Raw genomic sequence first — 22,974 nt, forward strand, 5'->3', positions numbered from 1 at the left:
TTCAAAGACAATTATCAAAGGTCTCGGTATGAATTATGAGAAGATTGATGTGTGCAAAAATAATTGTATGCTTTTCATGAAGGAGCATGCGGAAGAGAAAAAATGTCTGAAATGTGGACAATTTAGATTTGTGGAAGTTGTTAATGATGAGGGTGAGAAGGTGATGACAGATGTTGCACATAAGCAGCTCCGCTACTTGCCACTAACTCCTCGAGTGAAACGGATGTTTCTATCTAAAAAAACCGCTATGCACATGCGATGGCACAAAGAAGGTACTCACGTTTGGCCACTTTGTTCTTACTTATTTGTTTATTGTACACTATATATATGACATGACTTCCTTGTTTTTTTTGTCATGCAGCCAATGGGAAGACATGTCATTTGACGGTCGAGGTCACCATAGACAGGTTAATCAAGTCTTAGGTAACCTCTGTCGTCTACATAATCCAGGAATTATCACCGACCGAAAGGTGTGGTGGTTCCTTGCACTAGCTGGTCGCACTTCGCACTAGCTCCACATGCTATATATGGAACAGCTCAAGGCGCCGTCAAGCACGACTTTTGGGTAATGTTTCAAACTAACATTTATTAGTTGTTTCAAACTAACATTTATTAGTTGTTTTCAAACTAATTTTATTTTCGATGTTGGACAGAGACACTATCGTGTGGAACTTGTGGCTCAAGAGCATGCAGACCGAGTATTAGAGAAAAATGCGAAGAAGGTGTGCAGGGATGCATTTTCCAATGCTCGTCTACAGGTGGTGAACGCGTACATGAAGCGTCGAGGTCATTTTATCAACAACTTTCGACAATATTCGGATGTCTACTTGACTGTAGACCAGTACATGGAGGTAAAAATCTAATTTAGCAGCTCATTCAGATGTGAATGTAATTTTGAGCTAACGCTTTATATGCAGGTAACTCTTCCATGGATGGAACACCGACCGCAGGCTTACAAGGCTTTGTGTGAGATATGGGCTTCGCCCGAGTGGATTGAGAAGTCTAACCGGAGTTGCGTTCTCGTGGCGGCTCTTCATCGCAGGCGGGTTGTGGTAGTAGCAACCGTAGTCGCCGCTCTGTATCTAGCATGGAGGAGGCTATGAGGGAGCAGCAAGAAAAGTTTCGCGAAGAGCTGCGGCAACAACAAATGGCATTTCTCAAAGAGCAATCAGAGTACATGGTTGCTTACAACGCACAGGCCCAACAAGCAATAAACGTGAGTGTCTTATTTTTTTCAACAAGCTCGATATTGGTTCTATAACTAACATATTATTTTTGCAACAGTCTTGGTTTCCACAGCAGGCACAGCAGCAACCATTTGTTTTCCCTCAGTTTCAGTCGTCGATGCCTCAGTGGGGATTACATGCTCCGCCACCTCCACCTCCACCTCAGGTGCTTCAATTTAGTTAAGACTTGTCGTTTGTATCAACCTAATTTCAAATCTTTACTAAACTTGATTTTGTAGGGATCCGGGGTCATGGGTCACAACACGCCACCACCGGTCATACCAGCACCAGGAGGAGCTTATGCAGGGGAGGGAGCTACTCCAGGAGAGGTTAGTTTGAGAAACAATTTGTTTGAATAGTGGTCATACATGTAACCAATGTCGTTATTAATGTCTTATTTTTTCTTTAGAATCCAAACCCATTACACGACTTCGTCAACGAGTTTTTCGCTTCTGAAGGTAGTGGACATAACTCCATCGACTCCAATATGTGATGGAGTTAGCTTTGTGCCGCATTGTGCGTTGTAATGAACTATTTGTGGATTTTATGTTTGTATGGACTATTTGTGGACTTTATATTTGTATAGACTCAAGTTTTATGTTGTCAACTCAATTATGAATTTTCTGTTATTGTATGAATTTTCTGTTATTTTTTGCATTTTTTCAAAAAAATTTTGCTCTGAAATTATTAATTTTCGGCGGCCTCCCTGACCGCCGAAAATAGGAAATATTATTTTCGGTATTCCTTATTTTCGGCGGCTGACTCCGCCGCCGGAAACTACGTGTTATTTTCGGTGGCTGCCGTAGGTCCGCCGAAAGTAAGCTATTTTCGGCGGTCAAGGCCTGGCCGACGAAAATATGACCTTATTTTCGGCTATTTTTTCTGTCGATCAGGAACCGCCGAAAATAAGCCTAAAGCCGCCGAAAATAGCTTATTTTGTTTTGACAAAGGCCTTATTTTCGGCGGCTTCTAGCCGCCAAAAATGACTGTAGCTCTTGTAGTGTAGTATAGAACAAGTTTTTTTTTCTCGGTGAAGAATTTAATCGGCTTTCGTTCGGCCACTCTGTTGATCATTTGGAAATTAATTCTATTCTACCAACAACAGATAAAGACTTCAAACTGTGGTTATATTTGGCTGAGCTTCTCAAAATAGCTTCTACTACTACTACTACAAAGCAAATTAAAGGGCGGTCAAATATGTGAGTCCTAAAACTATTGTTTAGAAACATTTGCTTTCGTGCAGTACAGTTTTAATCAGAAGCATTTTGATCCCAGCTGCTATTGACTTTTGACTTCTTGCTTATCAAAACAGATAAAAAAAATAGAGTTGTTTCAGCTAGGAGGGAGGTAGAGGAGGAATGGAGGATAAGTAACAGCTTACAACTTTTCCACGGTACATACAGCTTAGTTTATAGCTAATTAGGGTGAGAGAAGAAGGGCAGCAGCTTGGCCATCTCCGGGAACATGCGAGTTGGGCGGTACTCTTGGTTGAGGCAGACGACAGTGGCCGTCGCTTCTAGCACGAGCTGCCATAGGCATATAATCATGGTCATCACTCATCAGCTCACACGAGAGGAGATCGAGAGGTGTACCGTGTACATGTGTGTGCGAACTGTCTGTGGCCGCCACTGCCGGTCACCAAAGTATAGATGCCGCCGAGACGTACCTTGCGGTCCGGCAGCGTCGCGATCAAGTGCTCCATGAGCATTCGCACACCCTTGATTTGCACAACCCTCACCATGACGACGAACTTGGCGCCGCGCTGCTGAAGAATATACATATAAGCATTCATGCAGAAGCGTGCGTGTATCCCAAATTCATGGACGATGAAGAAGGTCACCTTGAGTGGCGCGAAGTACTTGACGTTCAGCTCGGAGAGCGCCATGGCACGGTCCGTGCGCACGATCGAGGCCGTGCAGACGCCGAGGCTTGCAAGCATCTCTTGACGAGCTGGTTTCGTTCATACAATGATACATATATATATAGTGTCAGCTGCCTGGGCCGCCGGGTGGTTAAGAGAGAGCTTTTTTGTTATTACCTATTTCGATGTACCCAGCATACACAGCATTGTTGACGACCCCGTACACGTCGAGGTCGCAGTCACGGACCGTCATCTCCAACTCGAAAAACTTGCCGGCCCTGCATATATATACATCGCAACAAAGATCGATCATCCAAGTGCTATATATAAGAACATAGACAGACATGATTCCAGATGAAGTGAAAACCCTGCCTGCACCTTGGTAACTTGGTGTCCCGGACGATGTTCTTGGGGCAGACGACTTCAGAGGGACGACGAGCGGCGTTGGTGGTCGTGGGGACGGTGGCCTGCAGTGCCGCCAGACGAGGACGACGACGGGACGGCCCGCAGAGGAGACGGCCAGCAGCGGGGTTGTGCTGCCAACAAGCAGCTGCCCTCGCCGTCGACGGTGCCGGGCGCCGTTTGGATGGCGGAGGCAGCGGCAGATTAAAAGGCTGCTTGTGGTGGTGGTGGTGCCGCGCGCAGAATTCCATCGATCTCGTCGCGGACGGTGCCTCTCCCCCCTATCGTCCTCCTGGATCTCTGCCTGGGGGCTACCTCTCATTCGCCGACTCGTTATATATATAGGAGATCCTCGGCGCACATGAAAGCTGCCGCCGCTGCCACGCCGAGGCCGAGTACGTGCGGCGCTCGGAAAATGTCGTGTAGGACAGCAGATACTTCCACGGCTGACGGCTGTATGTACCTAGTAGGAGCAGCAGGAGAACTGCATAGATACGATTCTGCACAAGGTCGAGGCGCCTCGGCTGTGGTTGTTAATCCATTTGTCTTCTTCTTTTTGTGTACTCCATCCTATCCTATGGATAAAATTTGCATCCATGACACGCACGGAAGAATCTATATAGTATTAACGACGATGAATAATGAGGCTGTCAGCCGTATCCGTGGATAGTATCGATCGCACACCTAGCTGTGAGAATCGGAATCGAAATTACGTAAAAAAAAACGGAAGAGAATACCGGCCGGATACCTTTCCGGTCGTCGACGGCTTCGATCGAGTGTATTTTCTTGTCGCGCGGGTCACCAATCGAGCTTGGAAACGGCCGAGAAATCTGGTTTTGTAGTTCGTTCGTATTAAAAAAAGGAAAAGTACGCATCGATTTCTCAATAATTGACTGCCAATTCGGCCATGTTCCGGGCACGCGTTTCAGCATGCGAGTCGCGTGTCTTGTCTTGAGTTCCCTGCTGCCACCTGCAAAGAAATCAGGGACAGAGATCCACATACAGATACAGGCAGCGCGCGGTTGATCCGATCGAGCACAGTCAATTTGCGTGTGAATCCGCAACAGCGTACTAGTACGTACTTCTTAGGGATCAAAATGAGATGGATGTTTTCTGAATCTGAAAAGGTCAAATCGATAATTCGTATCTGAATCGGAAAATTCAATATCTGGCCGGCCGTATTTCAATCTGAATATTCAAAGTAAAAAAAAATTAACGTAATAGCAGGATCTCTGCCAATCAATTAAGAAGAAAAGAATTGACCCAGTTTTAAAGGAAACCGGACCCAAAACCAATACCAGGCGCACAAACAACTCACACAGTGCCCACCCTGAGTCATCGTTATCGAGCTCAACACAAGTGACGAGCCCCGACTCCCAAGACAGGCAGCACAAGGCCAAAGGAAACACGACCACGATTACAAACACTGGCACAAGAGAAGGAAGACTGCGGCGTGCCGTCGTTGCCAAGCCACGAGACACCCCACTCTAGACAGCTCCAATTCTTCACCAGCGAGACTTCCAAAACCTTAATCCACTGCCCCGCCTCCGCCAAATGCCTCATCTTCGAAGCAGACCAACCCACGAAGCAGGGGGTTCGCCCCACGTCATCGTTGTCGAGCCACATCCCCTGACGTAGCAGCTTCGACTTCATGATGCAAGCCCCCACCTCCACACGCAAAATGTCACCGAAAGACGAAATCAACCACCACAGGCTACGACGTGGTCGATACAAACTTCAGTAGCGACGCCTTCAGGAAGGGAGTGACGTCGGGGACGCCATCGTCGCCGGTTCGAGATGGACCGGGCTTTCGCCCACGTAAGACAGTGCTGGGGAGCTGAGCTGACGCCCTCAACAGGAGAAGCGGCGCCCAGGGGCGGCGCCGTCACCAAAGCTTTCGCCCAAGAAAACCCCAGCAAAATGACCGGCCAGGAACCCAGGACAAAGCAACCACCTCCACCGCCACCGCCGCCCAGACAACCCACACAGACCCATCCAAAGGGACATCGACGCGCCGACTGCCACAACAACCGCAAAGCTACATCGACCACCACCTCTAGCTAGGCCCATGGACCTGGTCGAGCGGCGGCAGCACCTCGTGCCGCACCTCCCATCGGCCATCCCTGGCAGCAGCCGCTGCGACGCGCGAGATCCGCTGGCACGCGCACCACCGCAGACGCCAGTAGGGCACGACAGGTTGCTGCCCACCTGCCGTCGCCACACACCACCACTGAGGAGCCATATCCGGCGACCGCAGCACCAGACAAGGCCACGCCGCCCGCACGAGCAGGCCACAGGTCGCTGCTCCAACCTCTGCTCCTCACCGACCCTCACTTCTGCAACCACCGGAAGCACTCAACACAGTAGCCACTCGCCCACAACCGGGAAGCCCGCCACCGCCGCGGGACCAAAATGTAGCCCCAGCAGGCAGCAACAGCGCTGCGACCGCACCGCCAGATCTCCACCGCAGTCACCAGCCAGTGGACATCCTCGCCGCAACCAGCGCACCGGCCCAGCCGAGTCGCCCATGCCGCGGTGCGCGACCCCCGCACAGATCTGCCCACCGACGCACGTGTCGACGGCCTTCGCCTCGAAGAAGCACAGCTCGGCGTCGCCCTAGTCCCACCAACAGCGCACGGTGGCGACGACCGGAGCAGATCCTCGAGCGAGGCACGGAGGCAGGCCACGACGTCCTAACAGCGGCGCCCCGCCATGCATGGCCGCCTGGGCCTCAGCCGCCATCCGATGAGCACTGCGGCGCGTGCCACGGCGTGCCCCAGCACGGCTACGGCCACCCATAGGTACCGTGCCGCCGCATGCTTGTGCCGTGCCATCTCTCACCAGATCCGCGCGAAACACCCCGCCGCCACCATCCTAGGGGCTGAGCCGGCCTCCAGCAGACCCCTCCGGCGATGGCAATGGGAGGGGAGAGAGAATTTGCGGACGACAGCGGTAAGGGTGCAGGGCGTCGCCCGTGTCGCCGAGGCGGAGGCGACGCGGGGGCAGCTGCCCACGGATTCTCAAATTGAGGAAAAAGGATATAATGTAATTCTCAATTTTTTTTGATACATACGTAAGATCTGGTACTAAAAAAATTACGGTATATTATAGGACATGAGACAGATTAGTGGATCACTACTATATGATCGATATATAGGATCGGAATAGGATAGGTGTTGTTTGAGCGAACAGCTCCCAACTGTATCTAATTCGATTCTTCTGTACACGTTCCCTAGCATCTACGTACCTTTAACATGTGAATGCAACATATTGGCACTATCCGGTGAAGTGTCAAAGTGCGGGCTGCGGCTCGCCGTCTCAACGCGACCTGTGCTAGTACGGCTGCGACATTATTCCTTCAGACCTGTCTACCTCTACCCGATCCGAAACGGTTAGAAACGATATTCTTTATACGAAATTATTACCGGATGATCGAAAATTTATCGAGTTATATAATTAATTTACTTATGGACGAATATAATACAACGTTCACTTGTTGAGGCCGCGACAGCGTCCCCTAAATTCCATCTTCTAAACCAATATCCTCTATCCTTTACAACACTCTCTAAAATTTTTGTCCTCTACATCTTCTTTATCTTCAGCAACATCAGCTAAATTTCATCCTCTAACGGGATTTCATGTCTTGCAAAATTAAAATATAATACATTATCCATTTTTAGGGAAATCGTGTATCCTTCATATTTAGTCAAACAATTTACCGGACATTTGTATTAATTATTTTTCCGTGTGGTACATGCATACAACAATCGTTCGTGTGTGCCAAAATTGAATTACAGACTAATTAAGTTAAATACATTATGTAACCTACATTACTAATATTTTTTCGACCAAAATGTGCTACCAGACTTTGTTTTGTACATTTTATTCGGTATTGGACAAAGAAAAAAGATAGCTGCTGAGCTAAAGAGACTCGCTGCAGCTCGAAAATATTGTTTTTTTTTCAAACCCGCAAGAGAAGTAGAAAAAGACCAAAACTCCATATGTCCTAAATTAAAATTCGTTTTAGCTTTTTAATAGATTCGTACAATAATTAACGTATGTACTTTGTATATGTGTCTTTAGTTTCATTATCACCAATTTAAATATAGACATAAAAACAAGTGCTAAAACGGCTACTAAATTGGGACGGATGGAGTACATGACAAGCGAGCGCCCACGTGGGTTTGCTGTAAAAAATGACAAGCGGGAGCGAACAGAGCTATCAGATAGCGAACGCGATGAGATCCTCCACATTTGCAGGGTGACAGCCGTGTTCGTTAGGTATTATAGCGGACCCTTTACCAATCCCTGCTAGACGGAAAGTGGAGCCCAAAAAACGATAGATTTAAATCAGTCTCTTTACCTGGTCTTGCTGGATATTTGAAATTCATGTTTTAAATATGGTAATATTTTTTAAAACGATATTATCTTTACGGGAACGATATACGGGGTTTTCGGAAACGGTTTTCATCCCCCTCCATGTAGTTACCCCTTTGGATCAACGAATATGCTCTAATTAATACCACTACCCATTGAGCATGGCAACAGTAGGCACGAAGATCCAACATGCATGCTTGCATGGTCGTAGCTAGGATCAGAAGAAGTGCAGCCGCATCTTGGACGCCACCTCCGGGAACACGCGCGTCGGACGGTAGTCTTTGTCGAGGAAGACCACGGTGGCCGTCGCTTCCAGGACGAGCTGCATGCCGGCCGAGCCTAAAGATCAGGCGGTGCGTGTGAAATAGTAGCGCTCGGCTCACGTGCCGCCATGGCCGGTTCATGTGAGGATGATCCTTTGATTTATTTACACGTGCACGTGCACGCGCATACCTTGCGCTCCGGCGGCAGCGTCTCGACGAAGTGCTCGAGGACCATCCGCGCGCCCTTGATCTGGACGACCCTCACCATGACAACGAACCTAGCGCCACGCTGAAGAGAGATGTTTACAAAAAAACGAGTTAGCTAGAGTCGGGTACTCAGGTAGTCAGGTGGGGCATCCATCCATCTCGTTCTCATCTCGTCTCTGCCTGCAATGCGCGCGCGTTGTCGTTGCGTACCTTGAGAGGCGTGTAGTAGTTGAGTTTCTGCTCGGAGAGTGCCAGAGCGTTGCCTGTTCGTGCGATCGAATCTCTGCCGATGCCGAGCCTCGAAGCAAACACTTCCCGAGCTAGATAGGATCCAAGTAAAAACAAAAAAGAAATAGGTGAAGTAATAATTGATCGAGAAGCCGAAGCACAACCCATATTACAGTGCTGCCGACCATTTTCGAGGTAATCCACGTATACATCACTGCTGACAAGCCCGTACTGGTCAAGCTCGCAGTCACGGACCTCCATCTCCACCAGGCAAAACTTGTCGTCGTCCCTGTACATCGCGTCATCCACTATACTAAATAGAGAAAGCAACACACAGATCGAAGAACCAGGGGGGCGGGAGAACCTCGGTTTTGTGCCTTGGCCGGTGCTGTCTGCGCAGACGGTCTCAAGGGGACGCGAGTCTGGGGCAGCGACATGCAGCAGAGCTCCTGCGCGGCGGCGGCGGCTGCAGAGACGCCGAGCTCCAGCACTGATCGTTCTAGGTAGTGGTTTAATCTTGTTTGGAGGCGCCTGGGGGCAACAGCGAAGCCGCATGCTGCCGAGCTCCATGCTTGCAGCGATGACGTTGTTTGTACCCTGTGCTACCCGTCTCTTTTATTAGGCAGAGCGGCTAACACTGAACGAATGCCGGTTTAGATTAGGCTCAGCCAAACAACTTAGCTGGCATGCAGAGCATGTGCGCTCTGTCAATTTGGGCACACGCAGACATCTCGCGTGCATCGTTCGACATCTCGCCGGTTGGAGAGCGCACCATACCGCCGTCTCTCGCATCCCATCCGTCGTCGTCGTCGACGACCAATAGTTAATGATGCTTATGAGTTCCATCGGTTTAACCCATAGCCACCCAACCCATGATCTATTCTAATTTTTACGGGCTGGTTAGAGTTAGAATGGGTGGATTGCAAAATCCATACACATCCTTAGTTTGGATTCGGGTACTCTAGTAATAAATAGGATCGAAGTGGATTAATATGGAGATTTGATCTATCAGATATTTAAACACTCTCCAATCCCTCGAAACCACTTTAATCCAAAATATCCAAAACAAGGTCACAGTGGCCTAGTGGGTAGCAATTCTTTTTCCGTACAATCGAGTGTTAGCAAATGGTAGTCGTAACAGAAATGCGTCACAAAAGGAGGGGCTTTTGAAAGGCAATGCATGTACTCATTGTATAAGAGGGAAGGGAGTGTTACAGTACATCAACAGAAAGAATATAGATTCCATTCAAGAACCAGAAAGAACATTGAACTCATTATATATTTGCAAGGCTTTACAGATTATCCAGATGGAAATTATCTTCAATCTACTAAAGCCAGAAAGGGGGGTTCGTACAGGTAAAGAAAACTTCATGGAATTCGAATCCCAAATGGAATGCTTTTGGTCCTCACATTACGCAACAATTTGGAGCTGATTCAAGCATCTCAGGAGACCTGTAATTTAACGGAACCACAAGTAGTTAGACATGGGATGTCATTCCAATGTGTACCATATAATCTTATGCTAGGATGATAATATATTAAGATAGCATAAGGCAAAACTTCTACTTTGTGAATATCAACAGCGCAAACTGGATATTATAATACATTTCCACACTAAACTTGATACTCAACTATAACCATCCGTACCACCAATAGTCATCTTGCCATGTGCTATATAACTATTCGTATTGCTAGCCAACAACAATGAGTGACTAATTTGCCATAAGTACAATCACCAAATAGCAAAAAAAAATTGGCATTTCATATTTTTTAAAGGAATCAGACAAAAAAAACATCCCACCTAATGATGGAAAGTAAAAACTTCGATCTACAAGACAGCTACTTTCATTGTCAAGCAGGGAAGTAGAGAACACAGTTTATTTTTTTTTCCAAACACGTTAAAGCGAAATCAACGTTCAACTGCAAGAATATGATGCACATGTCATTTTATTTGCGTAACCCGCCTGTGTAGGTGCTACAGGGTTTGCTGAGCTCCTGTGAGGTGTGACCCAATTATTGCCACTACAGGGCAGTGCCAATAGTTGTACAATAAAAAATCACTAGCAAAAAGATAATTTACATTTGAAAGGCAGGTTGCTAAAGGTTAAAAATCCATTCAAATTATATCATCATGGATGATCAGAGCGGCATGGAACAGTTCATAAGATCTTTTTTAACCATAGGTCGTCCTTATATTTCAAACTATTCGTTTTTTTTCCCACAATATCTTACTTGACATATATATATATGTAACCACACTATGCAATACAATAAGCACTTCATTCTCTTACATGGTATCAGACTAGGATAGTGTTAGGGTTTTGCTCTCCCACCACCAGCTGTCGGCCACCCTCTGCCCCCCCCCCCCCGGACTTCGGGAGGCTAATCCTTCCCTCCCGAGGGGCGGCCCCCCTTCCCCTCCGCAAGCCCAGCCTCCCCTGGACGCCGACCGCGCTCCCCTTGCCAACAACAAAGCTCGTGCGGCCATGAGCGCCGCCCCTGCTAGCGACATGGCCTTCTGCCACAACGCCGACCTCCTTCGCCGCCGGATCCATCCACTCCTATGTCTTCGTGGTCAGATCCGCACGCGACACCGAACCCTTCTTCTCCGGCGCGGTCGCGTGGCTCACCCCTCTTCCCCTGCGTCGACGGAGGCCGACCCCCCTCCCCGCCGCCGACCTCCTGGCGGCAGACAACACTCCCCCCTCCTCCCTCCCATGGTCGCGTGCCAGGGCGCTGGCCACCCGTGCCATACGCTGTCGTAGGGCTTTTGCTCGTCGTACAGCGGCGCCAGGACGCGTCCCCTCCCCGTCGTGCTCGCTCTGGATACTCTGTTGTGCGTAGGGACCACCACTGGATCTCCCTTCCTCCGGCATGCACCCACCGACGCAGCCACACCGCCCCTGGTGTGCCCCCTCCAAGACACGACGTCGGCGCCCCCAGTGGTCCCTCGGCCACAGATGCGTCGCCCTCGCTGCCGGCAAGCCCCCAGCGACCGTGTGGCACCTCTTCCCCCTCTCCCGTGCGCCGCCAACTGTTGTCTGTGCAGCCACACGCGGGCGCCACTGTCGCTTGCCGAGCTAGCGGGCGAATATCGCCACTGATGGATGAGCGCTGACGCCGTAGAGGCTGGCTGGCGCACTAGCCGCCGCAACAGCGTCGACAATAACCAGATGCGCTAGCAGCCACCACCTGCCTGCTCGCGTCTTCGCGCTTCTCCCATCACCGACGTCAACCCCCTGTCAGGCCTGGTGCAGACCCTTGCCCGGCTGGACCCGTCCCATCGCCCTCCCTTCTTCGCCTTCATTGGATCTGTCGCTGCCATGGCTTTCTCGGCCAGATTCATCGCTGTCGTGACCTTCCCGGCTAGATATGTCATACCTTTGGCCAGACCACCGTCTTCATGGTTGGATCTGTCGTTGTCGTGGCCTTCCTGGCCGGATCCGCCGTTACCCCTTCTATTCTGCCGCGGGCGCGGCCATCCTGGCCGGCGCGGACGCGTGCGCTGCAGCCGGCCTCCTTAGCAGGGCTCCACGACGATCGGATGCGGATAGACGCAAGAAAGCCCACAAGGCTGTTGTTGTCCTTTTGTGTCGCCCTGCCGATCGTTGACGCTCGAACGTCGAACCCCCAAAGAACGACGCAGCGCACCACCTCGACTTCGGGTCTTCGGCTACCTCGGCATCCAGGGGATATCGTCTACATGGAGTGCACACTGGTCTCTGCTCCAGCCGCAACATTCGCACGCTCACGACACTGCGACTGCGGGGGGATTTCAACCCGTCGGCTCTTACCTTCGGCTTCTACTCCAGTCTCATTGTGTGTGGTGCCCCCGTTGTGACTGCGGGGGGATGTTAGACAGTTTGTGTACTCTGTGTGTGTTTGGGGGGAGGGGTCGGCACCATTGTTTGGGGGGGAGGGGTCGGCACCATTGGTCTTATTAGGGTTAGGGTTCCTGAGTCTATATATACATATATAACCACCCCTATGCAATACAACAAGCACTTTATTCTCTTACAAAAAACCATAATCCATAGAAGCATATCTAGGCTCTAGAGGAAAGTCTGGGAATAGTATTCTAGCAGGACCAAGCCAAAATGCATTTAGAACATTGTTGGACAAATAAAACAGAATTTATCAAGAAAACACATCCTAGGCTGTCTTGAACAGAGAATAACCCCCACAAGCTTATTGATTAGACTTCTTTTGGCATGGACATGTGTATAAAATTAATGGCAGATAGTTTACATGAAAGACATGAAAAACTCACAGTTGTCCCAACTTGCTTAGATCCAGATCAGGTACAATATCTTGGACAAGATCACTGGGGGGTTGACCACATTCTTGCATGTTTTGCATGATGTCAAAAATCCTAGTCATGTTCTCAGGATCATTTTCATAGACCTCAATAAGCTTCACCATGAGTTCAAGCTGATTATTATAACGCCCATATTCTTCTTTGCTTATCTTATCTTTATTATCTTCCAGCCATTTTGGATACTTTTCTACAATGTCCTTCATGGGCTCATGAAGAATCTCCTTGGACAGAAGTTGCTGCATCATTGTTTCAACAATGGAGTCCATATCCTGTGGATGACAAGAAAAGCATTAGCTCATAAATATACAGGTCCAAAGTGAAAACTGGAGTGGATCAACGTTCCAAATCAATCATTTGAAGAAAACCCCAGCCTTTTAGTTTTAGCTAGTGTCGTTATCCCAGGTTCAATGGTCATAAGGTTTCACAAAAACAAAGTTGCTAGTGGCACTTCAACCCACATACTCTATGGTCAAAGGATTTCACAAAATTGCATCCTGGTGAACAGAGTGGACCACCAAGTGGCACGTATCAAAGGGCTAATGAGCTATTAAAGTGCAATTAAATCGGGGTAATAGTTAATGATATATAATGTCCTTAAAATCTATGATGGGTTGTGATTGCCAGCTAATCAAGAGCATGTAGTTTTCAGAATCCATGACCATAAAATATATGTTGTAAAATTTACTTTGTAAATTAACTAGGGTCTAACATCAAACAGTAGTATGATAACTCCTTCAGATGAGATATAAAAGGAAGTGAAATATCTAATGTTCAGTCACATTGAACGCACGTCCCATAGTACAACAAGTAACAGCCTATGAGTTACTTCTGAATCACTTAAAGCATCACCAGCAGCTATGCCAACCATTGCTATTTTTGGCCCCAAACCCAAAAGGTGATGCACCAGCAGTCACGACTCATGACATACAACTTGTCTTCGCTGTTCACATGCCATTCAGTGAGCTTGCCACGGCATGTTTGGCTGGCCAGTAGCACCTCACTGTCCCAACATCTCAGTATCTCACACACCTTCCCTGTTCACGTCTACTGTTTGCCTGGTGTTGCTGAGCCTCTACCGGTCTACCCCCACGTGCCACTGCGCTGCTGAGCCCCTAGCTCTGCCACCACTCAGCCATGGGGCATATCCGCATATGGTCATCCAGTTAATACTCCTTGGATGCCAAACTATTTTCTTTCTTCCTTTCACCATATCAAAACCATGGCATGCCAAGAGAGAAGGAAGAGAAGTAGCTGACAGACCAAAAAGACAAGAAGGAAGGGGATGACAGAGAGGATAAGAATGAATGAACAGCTGTGCTTTTAGTTATTCGCACTGACGATGGGACCTGCAGCTTTAGGTCAACTTGTCAGTGGCCAAGTGATGCAATCATGATACTTGGGTTCCAAGGATATTGTTTAATAAAAGCTTCCGAGTAGCACCTCCAAGTCCCGGGTTCGTTTTCCCTCGGGGCGAATTTTCCGGCTTGGTTAAAAAAATTCTCTCGTTGTGCCCCATCCACTCTCGGGTTACGATGTCCTATACGCCACCATCTGATTCGGCCTTTGCAGAGTGGACGGTTGACGCTGGCCTGTTAGTGACGGGGGACAGGATTCGGGGATTTTCTCAGCCGGAACCATTGTTTCGGTCTCTTCTTAAAATAATACCGGGAGGGTGGACATTCCCTCCCCGACCGAGTTTTTTTAATGCCAGTGCAAGATTTCAAATATATATGTTGTTCAATGCGCCAATTCCAATGCAATTTAAATAATGGAAGTTGCAGTCGTTATAAAAATTAATATATCTATAAATTATAACCGTATAATCTAGCTGTTACAACTAATTTGAGTATCACTGAGGTGTAGGACAATAGGATATGCAAGGTAAGATTTGGAGTGTCTGCAGGAGTACGGAATAATATGGAGAGGAAATCTTTTGAAATGGATAGCCAGATGGAGATATGGAGGGTGAAATTTAGAGTGTCTCCTGGAGTAATTTCATAATAAGCTAGGAACTTGTTGTGCCACAAAAGGCTTTGTTATATCCCATAACTGGAGCAATTAAGCAGAAAACCTATTGCATATAGGAAGCAATATAATCTTATTTGTGCTATCTTAAATGTATCAGTGACATTCATGAATAATAAATGTAACAATTTCATTGCACGGTTGAATACAGAGGCAGGATGAAGTACATATTAAGTACTCTAACATCAATAATTATCCAGACCAAATTGGCAATGTGCAGCTACAGATTCTCTTCCCATTGGACGTATCAATTTATCAAATGGCTGTTTGAGTGAGTGTAAGAGCATCTCCAGGAATTCTGTAAAACAACTCCCTGTTTTGATTTTTTAGCAAAAAGTGTCCTCCAACAGTTTGGTAAAAGAGCTTATTATAAAAATAAAAAGTTGCCAATATCCTCTCCAACTCATAAGTTTATGCAGTCAAGAGGAACTCCATATCCACCTGCTCCCCGTCCGGAGTTTTTCTCAGGAGATCAGAGTAAATGATGCATGAGTAAATTAATTAAGGAAACAAAGGGCTCCAGATGAGAAAACAGTAAGAGACAAAGAAACTACCAAAAGAGTTTTAGTTGGTTAGAAATAGTTCGAGGTTCTCAATACAGAATCGTTTAGGAAGCCATTATACAAGACTATTGGAGGAGGACAAAAATTTAGGTTGCTGTTTCTTCGCTTAACTTCCTAGATCTATTAATTTAGTAAGTAAATTATACCGAATTCCTGGAGATGCTCTAACACATCCTATTTATAAATAGTAAATTAGGTAATACTCCCTATGTTTCAAATTATAAGACGTTTAACTTTTCTAAATACATTTCTTTTACTATGCATCTAGATATAGTGTATATCTAAGTACATAACAAAAACTATGTACCTAGAATAACCAAAATATCTTATAATTTGGAACGGAGGGAGTAGATCACCACTGCAGTTGGCCAGTTGCTTACAAGCTGACCTATTTCTCTCTGCAGGTAGCTTCATTTTTATTCTCAAGTAGAGAGTATTAAAGCAAACCTTAATACATCAATGCACACCGGTACAAATGCCCTAACCCCCCCCCCCCCCCCCTCACCACACACAAACCGCACACAATAAAAGCAGTCCGACAACACCTTTCAACAATGCCAAACAGCCAAAGTGAAATAGCCAATGGTTCAGTCATACTCCTTCAGTGCAAATTATAGATCAAGTTTACATTTGAACTAAGTCAAACTTTGACCATGTTTTTGAGAAAGAAACATATTAACATCTACAGTTCAAATAAATGCACTATCAAGGCAGATTTCATGGAAAATTTAATCAAACTAAATCGATGTTGTAATTTGTAAATACTGGTGTATTTTTGTAAAGGAACAATTGGATCTATACCATTAAAAGATCCAAACTTTAGATATATACCATGGACCCACATGTCATTGACTCATGTGGACCCACATGTAAGTGAGATAGTAATGGTATGGATCCAAAGTGGTGATCTTTTAATGGTATGGATCCAAATTTCCCTTTTGTAAAAGGGCAGACTCACTGTCGAAGGTTCCTACATGGCTATGGTCCGATGAAGGGATAAACCGAGTCAATCCTTCCCTCCACAAATGCGGACAGGGATAAACCGAGGAAGAAATTTCCTTGGAACCACATGAACAGGTGACTTAGTGAGACAACTCTCACCACTGCAATATGGTTGCCCTTCTGTATTTTTCTAAAAACTTGGTTAAAATTCGGATAATTTTGAACGGACAGGCAAGAGAAACGGTACCTGTGCCCCTGCGAACTCCTGGAACTGCTTGACAAACTCCTCCATCATGGCGTCATCGTCCAGTGACGGGACACTCCCAGTGGCCGTCTCGAGACCGCGCACAGCCTCCCGCGTCTCGCGCGTCAGCTCCTCGAGCGCCTCTTTGGCGCACGCGCCCCTCGGCGGCGGCTGCTTCCCCGCGCGCCGCTTCGGCGCCTTGGGGTCCGGAAGCCCCAGCCCCAGCCCCTTCACTGGCCCCTTGCCTCCCGATCCTGACCCCGATGCCTCGCCGGAGCTGTAGAGCGAGACAGTGATTCGCTCATAATCCTAGCTGGAGCAGCTTTTCACTCCTACGGGGGATACGCCAGACTGCCAGAGGGAGTACCTTTTGGGGGCGGCAGAGGCAGAGAGATCGAGGTTGGTGAAGTCGTCGAGCGCGCTGTCGAGGAGCTGGTCGAGGTCGTCGCCCCCGTCGGCGGGAGCCGGGGCGGCGGAGTTGGACGAGGCCATCGTCCGAGCTGCCACTGGCCGCTACGTCGTCGAGGAGCTTCCCCTCCGGATTTCGGGCGGCGTGGCGGCGGCAGGCGTGTCGTAATTGGGTTGGGATTGGGATGACGCGTGCGATTTGGGGTTTGGGCCGGCGTGAACGCGGGGGTGAAAGACAGAAAGAGGATGAGTGACTGTTTGTTTCGGTTTTTTTTTTCTGGCCAGCAGAAGTTACCAAATAATCAGTTTTTCAGCCTTATTTTATAAGAATTAATCAAAACCATTTAAAATCAACTTGAATACTCAAGAGCTGGTTGACAACCATTGAAGGATTGGGGGCGCTTGCAGCCGTCCGATCGTGATCTTGCAGTAAATAGCGACCCATTCAATGGCGATGACAGGCTGAGTACGGCTGGATAAATTCCGCGACCACTATCCTGACAACTGAGTGCGTGCGTCTCAAGTCTACGAACTGTATGGACTGGTATTTACTATTAGTTGTTGTTTTAGATAAAATTTAAGTTAAATTTATAAAATTTTAACTACAAATAACTATTTTAGTATTTAGTTTTGAATTCTAATGTTTATTTGGGTGGATTTATCTTAACAAGTATTTTTATAAAAGTATATGTATTAAGAATTTATTTATATTTTTAAAAAACATCAGTCAAAGTTATATTTTAGAGATTGTATTATTGTCCTAAACGACAATTATTAGAAAACCGGAAGGAGTAACAAGTAACAAGTCCACGATCGGAAGAGCCCATGCGCATCTGAATATGAAATTCATTAATTTAGATTTGGGGTTTATTATATACTCTCTACGTTCCCTATTTTAAGACTAACTCCTACAAGTATATCTAAAGAGTTCTGTAACCTAAGTTTAGAGAATGAAGTCGTCTTCTACGTATCCAACAGCATACTCTAAAGGATCCTCTAAATTCAGAGGACATTGTTGAATCCTTTATAGACTACATATAGAGTTTTTCTCTTTTCCCCTCTATCCATTTTCATACTTTAAACAATAGATTTAATAAAACTAAAATATATATAATACATTTAATAATATGACAAATGCATATGTAAAAAATTAAAAGTAAATTATGTCTCCAATATTTGTATTTATGTATAAAGGACGAGATATAGAGGACGCTGTTGGAGATGAAGAAGATATAGATGATGAAATTTTTTAGAGTAGAATGTAAAAGACAAGATATAGAGGATGGATATATAAGACATTGTTGGAGAGAGTCAAAGGTCACAAAGACTTGTCTTAAATCAATGTTTTGAAACTTTGACTATTAACAATAAAATATTTAAAATATTTACTAAATAAAATAAAACTATTATATTTATTATTAAAACATATACCACAATATATGATTTCTTTAAATTAAAAATGTTTATTTTTTATAAATATTATTGGTCAAAGTTTTAAAACTTTGACTTGGGATAAATTTTCGATAGGAACGGAGGGAGTAGTAATTTTATTGGATAGTTTGGTAACGGTTTCAGATATATGTAAATATAATTTAGTTAAAACTATCATCTCATCCGCCGCGCGCCAATGCCATCTTTCCTCTCTTTCTACTCCTCGAGGTCGAGGATAGGCTGAAATGGAGAACTGGAGTGAGACTATTTACAAGAGTCAGGAATTATGTAAGATGTGTTTTTAAGACCAACTCTAGTCGTTACTATTACACATCCGCATTTTACAACGTGTCATCTGTGGGTCTCATCAGAAACATATGCATGGTTTCCAACAACATCCGCATCCACCCCTGGTTCCTAGCGTCCACATGCCTCGATTCTCGCACCCGCATAGAAGAGTTAATGTAATGTGTTGGTTGCAGGGAGGAGAGAGAAGGCTTAGGAAAAACAGAGTGTGTGTAGCTCCGCCTATTTTGCATGTCGCGATAGGGAGTTTGCTGGAAGAATGAATAGTACATGTGGGCGTGCAAAATACGAATACCGAGCTGTTTACGACGTCCGCTCGGGTTTATGGTGTACTCGAGCTATTCATCCTCGACAAACATATTAAAATATTTATTATTTACATTACCAAATAGTCATAAATATAAGCTTTAGATGTTATTTTGTACTTCATGGATATGAATAATTTGAATACTTTGTATTTTTTATATAGATTTAGAATCGGATAGAGAAGGGTCGTTTATTTTTAAAATCAAATATGAATCCAAATATTCATATTGATTGAAACAGATATCGACACTGAAGACATGTTTGGTTCGCTACCTAATTTGCTACACTTTGCCTAACTTTTCTGACTAAGTTTAATTCTTTAATTCAGACGACTAACTTAGTCAAAGTGTGGCACAATTAACCACGAACCAAATAGGCTCTGAATCTTTTGGATATTTAGACATCTGCATCCATCCTGGCAAGACTACAATTGCTGTTAGGTTCCACTAACCATCGCCTATTTTTTCCCAAAGGGGCGAAGCCCCCTATTTAATTAGGAAATAGGAAAATGTTCATTACAAAGGACACCATTACGGCCACATATGGCCTGACAGAAACTAGGCTAAACGAAACCATACCAGATCACCTTCCAATATCACCCTAGATAAGCAAGGAAACCTAGCAGAGACGAAGCCAGACCAGCTAACATGTCCATAAGCATTGCTTATTACAACATCAGAAGCCTCAGCTAAGAAACGAGGTGCAACATAGACGAGCTACGAAATCTAAGTCAATAAGTTCAAACACAAGAACAACTCAGAAACAACAGTTTTCAATCACCCAGAAATGTGTCGGTCCCTCGGACTCCATCCGTACGCCCGGCCAAACGCTTCACTTGCTATCTTTCTGATTAACTTGCTTCTTTGAACCACCATCTTTTTTCCCTCTCTTTCTGTCGAATAGCCCAGGAATCCAACCAGAAGCAACAAAGAAAAATGACGTTAGAAGGATCAAGCAGAATCTTTTCACCGAAGCACCAATCATTTCTGGTTCTCTAAATTACCCAGAACATCGCACCACAACCAAACAGGAGAAGATTGGTTATTTTATCCTTAGGATTGCTCAACCAACCATCACACATCTCTCTGATATTTTTTGAATGACCTCCAAATTCAAGGTCACTTGAATCACTCTCCACACGAATCTTGCAATGGGACAGTAAAAGAATAAATAATCAATTGTTTCATCGCACCCACAGAAACAACAATCTTGAGAACCTTTCCAGTTTCTTTTTTCAAATTATCTTTTGTGAGAATTTTGTTTCTCACAACCAGCTTGATGAAAATTTTGATTTTTTGTGGTAACTTTGATTTCCATAAGAACTTATACGACACTGCCACTTGATCACTAATCAGCTTTTTATACAAAGAGTTCACAGAAAAACCTTTTTACCAAGACACCAAACAACTCTGTCATCCTGGTCAGACAGAGAATGATTATTACAACATCCCAAAAGTTCCTCGAACATCGCACTCAAATTACCAATAATCCTCCTCGTAAAAGAGAGAACATCAAAATTGGAAGACAAGACTTTATTAACAGAAATATCTTTATCATAAGCCAAATCAAATAAAATAGGGAATTTGTCAGCCAGAGGTAAGTCCCCTATCCAGGCACTCTTCCAGAAAACTAGTTTTCATGCCATTGCCAACAACTACTTTGCAATATTTATAGAAATTATCTCTCAAACTCAAAATCTTTTTCCAAAAATGAGAATCATCTTGTTTTTGTCTGACGGAAATAAGGGGTTTTCCCTTAATATATTTTTCAGATATGATTTTTTGTCATAAACCATTTGAATTCTCAATATTCCATAGTCATTTAGTCAACAAAGCATCATTCATGTATTCAAGGTTCAAAACACCTAAACAACCTTGACTTTTAGGAGAACACACATAGATCCATTTAACAAGGTGAAATTCTTTGACTGATGCCCTCCTTGCCACAAAAGTCGTTTCCTGTAAATATACACTTTTCTAATAACTAACTTAGGAATAGGATATATAGAGTGCATATAAAGCGGCACATTGGAAAGACAACTATTTAACAAAGTCAATCTTCCACCTAAACTCAAGAATCTGCCTTGCCAACCAGCGAGCCTTTTCTCCATTTTCTCCACCATGGAGCACCAGAGTTTTTTTTATTAAGCTTCTTGTTATCAATTGGAACTCCAAGATATTTTATAGGAAGATTGCCAATAGGACAAGTAAAAATATCAGCATACAGGTCTTCAATTTCCTTGGCCTTTTCCCAAACAATAAATTTCACTTTTGTGAAAATTGATTTTAAGACCAGACATGTTTTCAAACAGACACAGAATGAATTTAAGGTTTCTGGCCCCTTCCAAACAATCTTGAATAAAGAAAATAATGTTATCAGCATACTGAAGACAACAACAGCCGTTTTGGATGATATGGGGAATAAGACCTTCACTAAGGCCCTCATCTTGAGCTTTGCGAATCAGACAGGCCAAACCATCTGCAACCAGATTAAACAGGAGGGGGGAGAAAGGATCCCCTTGTCTCACACCTTTATGCGTGGTAAAATATGGACCCAACACATCATTCGTCTTGATGGCGACTTTGCCACCTCTAACAGTTCTCATAACCCAATCACACCAAGTACTCCCAAATCCTTTTTTCCATTATGCAGTACAGAAAATGCCAATTAACTTTATCATAAGTTTTTTCAAAATCAATCTTGAGCACCACACCACTATGTTTTTTCCTTTTTAACCTCGTGAAGAATCTCATTGAGAGATACCACCCCATTCATTATGTATCTACCTTGAATAAAACCATACTGTGATTCACTTATCACTTTTTTGATGCAAAGAGCCAATCTGTTATTCAACACTTTGGTGATGATTTTATAGCAAACATTAAAAAGGCAAATAGGTCTAAAGTTCTTCATTTCAACAGCATTATCCACCTTTGGTAAAAGAGTAACCATCCCATAATTTAATCTTTCAATATCAAGATTTCCATCATAAAAATCTTTGAATAAATTCCAAATATCAAGGTATATAAGCTCCCAAAAATCTTGAAAGAATTCAGCGGGAAAACCATCGGGACCAGGAGCACTGTTGTGTTTCAAATCAAGCACCACTTTTTTAATCTCATTGATACAAAAAGGAGCAGTAAGAAAAGACCGGTCCACATTAGACAGCTGATTCATTGTAAGATTTGTCAAATTAATACTAGAAGACACAGAGGGACCAAAAAGTTCTTTATAGAAAGATGTCGCGATTTTGTTAATGCCAGCGGCATCATCCACGGATGCCCCTCATGCAATAAAGAAATAATCTTGACTCTTCTTTTTCTTCCTTTAGCAATAAGATGGAAGTATCTGGTATTCTCATCACCTTCATTAATAAATTTTTCTCTCACAGTTTGTTTTCTCTTACACCCTTCTTCAGCCATCATATTTTTCAGATTCCACTCCAATTCAAGTTTTCCAAGTCTTTCATAGTCTGAAATGCCCATTGTTTCGCTTTTTTATCTAAAATATCAATTTTACATGTCAATTCTTTTTTGAGTTTTGAATATCTCCCTTCCACATTTATGTTCCAGCCTTTCAACCTTTTTTAAGACGCTTCGTCTTTTCTTTCTAGATATCAATACTTTTTTTGCCTCTGACAGGCAAGGACCAGTTATCCCAGACTAATTTTTTAAAATCAGGCCTAAGCTTCCAGCACAATTCATACCTAAAATCTCTCTTCAAGGGGGGCGAGCAATCAGTTCTGAGACATAAAGGAACATGATCAGAGAAGGTTCTACTAAGCCTAGAGACACTCACATTATTATAATGCAGATCCCAATCTGGGCTAACAAGAAACATGTCCAACTTCTCATAAGTAGGGAGATC

The 22,974-nt window shown here is 44.8% G+C and overlaps 3 protein-coding genes and 1 non-coding gene across 8 annotated transcripts; 1 reads left to right on the top strand and 3 right to left on the bottom strand.

Annotated features, from left to right (window-relative positions):
• Positions 1–2,426: 2,426 nt before the first annotated feature.
• On the bottom strand, positions 2,427–2,984 carry LOC103627510 (Acyl-acyl carrier protein thioesterase ATL3 chloroplastic). The gene is made up of 2 exons (XR_002262072.1): positions 2,893–2,984; positions 2,427–2,752 (listed from the first exon to the last, which is right to left on the bottom strand). It is a non-coding gene; the product is annotated as an Acyl-acyl carrier protein thioesterase ATL3 chloroplastic (transcript).
• A 1,719-nt stretch (positions 2,985–4,703) lies between these two features.
• On the top strand, positions 4,704–6,351 carry LOC100280425 (uncharacterized). The gene has a single exon (NM_001153348.2). The coding sequence runs from the start codon at positions 5,558–5,560 to the stop codon at positions 6,107–6,109; it is 552 nt and encodes a 183-aa protein (NP_001146820.2). The 5' UTR covers positions 4,704–5,557; the 3' UTR covers positions 6,110–6,351.
• A 656-nt stretch (positions 6,352–7,007) lies between these two features.
• LOC103627511 (acyl-acyl carrier protein thioesterase ATL4, chloroplastic) lies at positions 7,008–9,214 on the bottom strand. Of its 4 annotated transcripts, XM_035959232.1 has the most exons (5): positions 8,929–9,208; positions 8,750–8,853; positions 8,547–8,656; positions 8,320–8,418; positions 7,008–8,188 (listed from the first exon to the last, which is right to left on the bottom strand). In XM_035959232.1, the coding sequence occupies exons 1-5, from the start codon at positions 9,132–9,134 to the stop codon at positions 8,084–8,086; spliced, it is 624 nt and encodes a 207-aa protein (XP_035815125.1). In that variant the 5' UTR covers positions 9,135–9,208; the 3' UTR covers positions 7,008–8,083. The 4 variants fall into 4 exon arrangements, with proteins under 4 accessions (XP_035815125.1, XP_008646023.3, XP_008646024.3 ...); XM_008647801.3 differs by having other exon boundaries at positions 8,547–8,853; XM_008647802.3 differs by having other exon boundaries at positions 8,750–9,208.
• Positions 9,215–9,728: 514 nt separating this feature from the next.
• LOC100282867 (peroxisomal biogenesis factor 19) lies at positions 9,729–17,329 on the bottom strand. Of its 2 annotated transcripts, none has more exons than XM_023302503.1 (4): positions 17,024–17,329; positions 16,660–16,933; positions 12,813–13,151; positions 9,729–10,016 (listed from the first exon to the last, which is right to left on the bottom strand). In XM_023302503.1, exons 1-3 carry the CDS (start codon positions 17,146–17,148, stop codon positions 12,831–12,833), a joined length of 720 nt encoding a protein of 239 aa, XP_023158271.1. In that variant the 5' UTR covers positions 17,149–17,329; the 3' UTR covers positions 9,729–10,016; positions 12,813–12,830.
• Between the last annotated feature and the right edge of the window lie 5,645 nt (positions 17,330–22,974).

The sequence above is a fragment of the Zea mays genome, chromosome 5 (assembly GCF_902167145.1).
Source record: "Zea mays cultivar B73 chromosome 5, Zm-B73-REFERENCE-NAM-5.0, whole genome shotgun sequence".
Classification (NCBI taxonomy): domain Eukaryota; kingdom Viridiplantae; phylum Streptophyta; class Magnoliopsida; order Poales; family Poaceae; genus Zea; species Zea mays.

Coding starts and splice junctions, on each gene's coding strand:
- LOC100282867 (XM_023302503.1), bottom strand. CDS start 17,148: ATGGCCTCGTCCAACTCCGCCGCCCCGGCTCCCGCCGACGGGGGCGAC. Junction 16,934..17,023: donor GCCTCTGCCGCCCCCAAAAG/GTACTCCCTCTG, acceptor CTCGCTCTACAG/CTCCGGCGAGGCATCGGGGT. Junction 13,152..16,659: donor AGGAGTTCGCAGGGGCACAG/GTACCGTTTCTC, acceptor TGTCATCCACAG/GATATGGACTCCATTGTTGA.
- LOC103627511 (XM_008647800.3), bottom strand. CDS start 9,134: ATGGAGCTCGGCAGCATGCGGCTTCGCTGTTGCCCCCAGGCGCCTCCA. Junction 8,419..8,546: donor ACTACTACACGCCTCTCAAG/GTACGCAACGAC, acceptor ATCTCTCTTCAG/CGTGGCGCTAGGTTCGTTGT. Junction 8,189..8,319: donor CGCTGCCGCCGGAGCGCAAG/GTATGCGCGTGC, acceptor GCCGGCATGCAG/CTCGTCCTGGAAGCGACGGC.
- LOC100280425 (NM_001153348.2), top strand. CDS start 5,558: ATGGACCTGGTCGAGCGGCGGCAGCACCTCGTGCCGCACCTCCCATCG.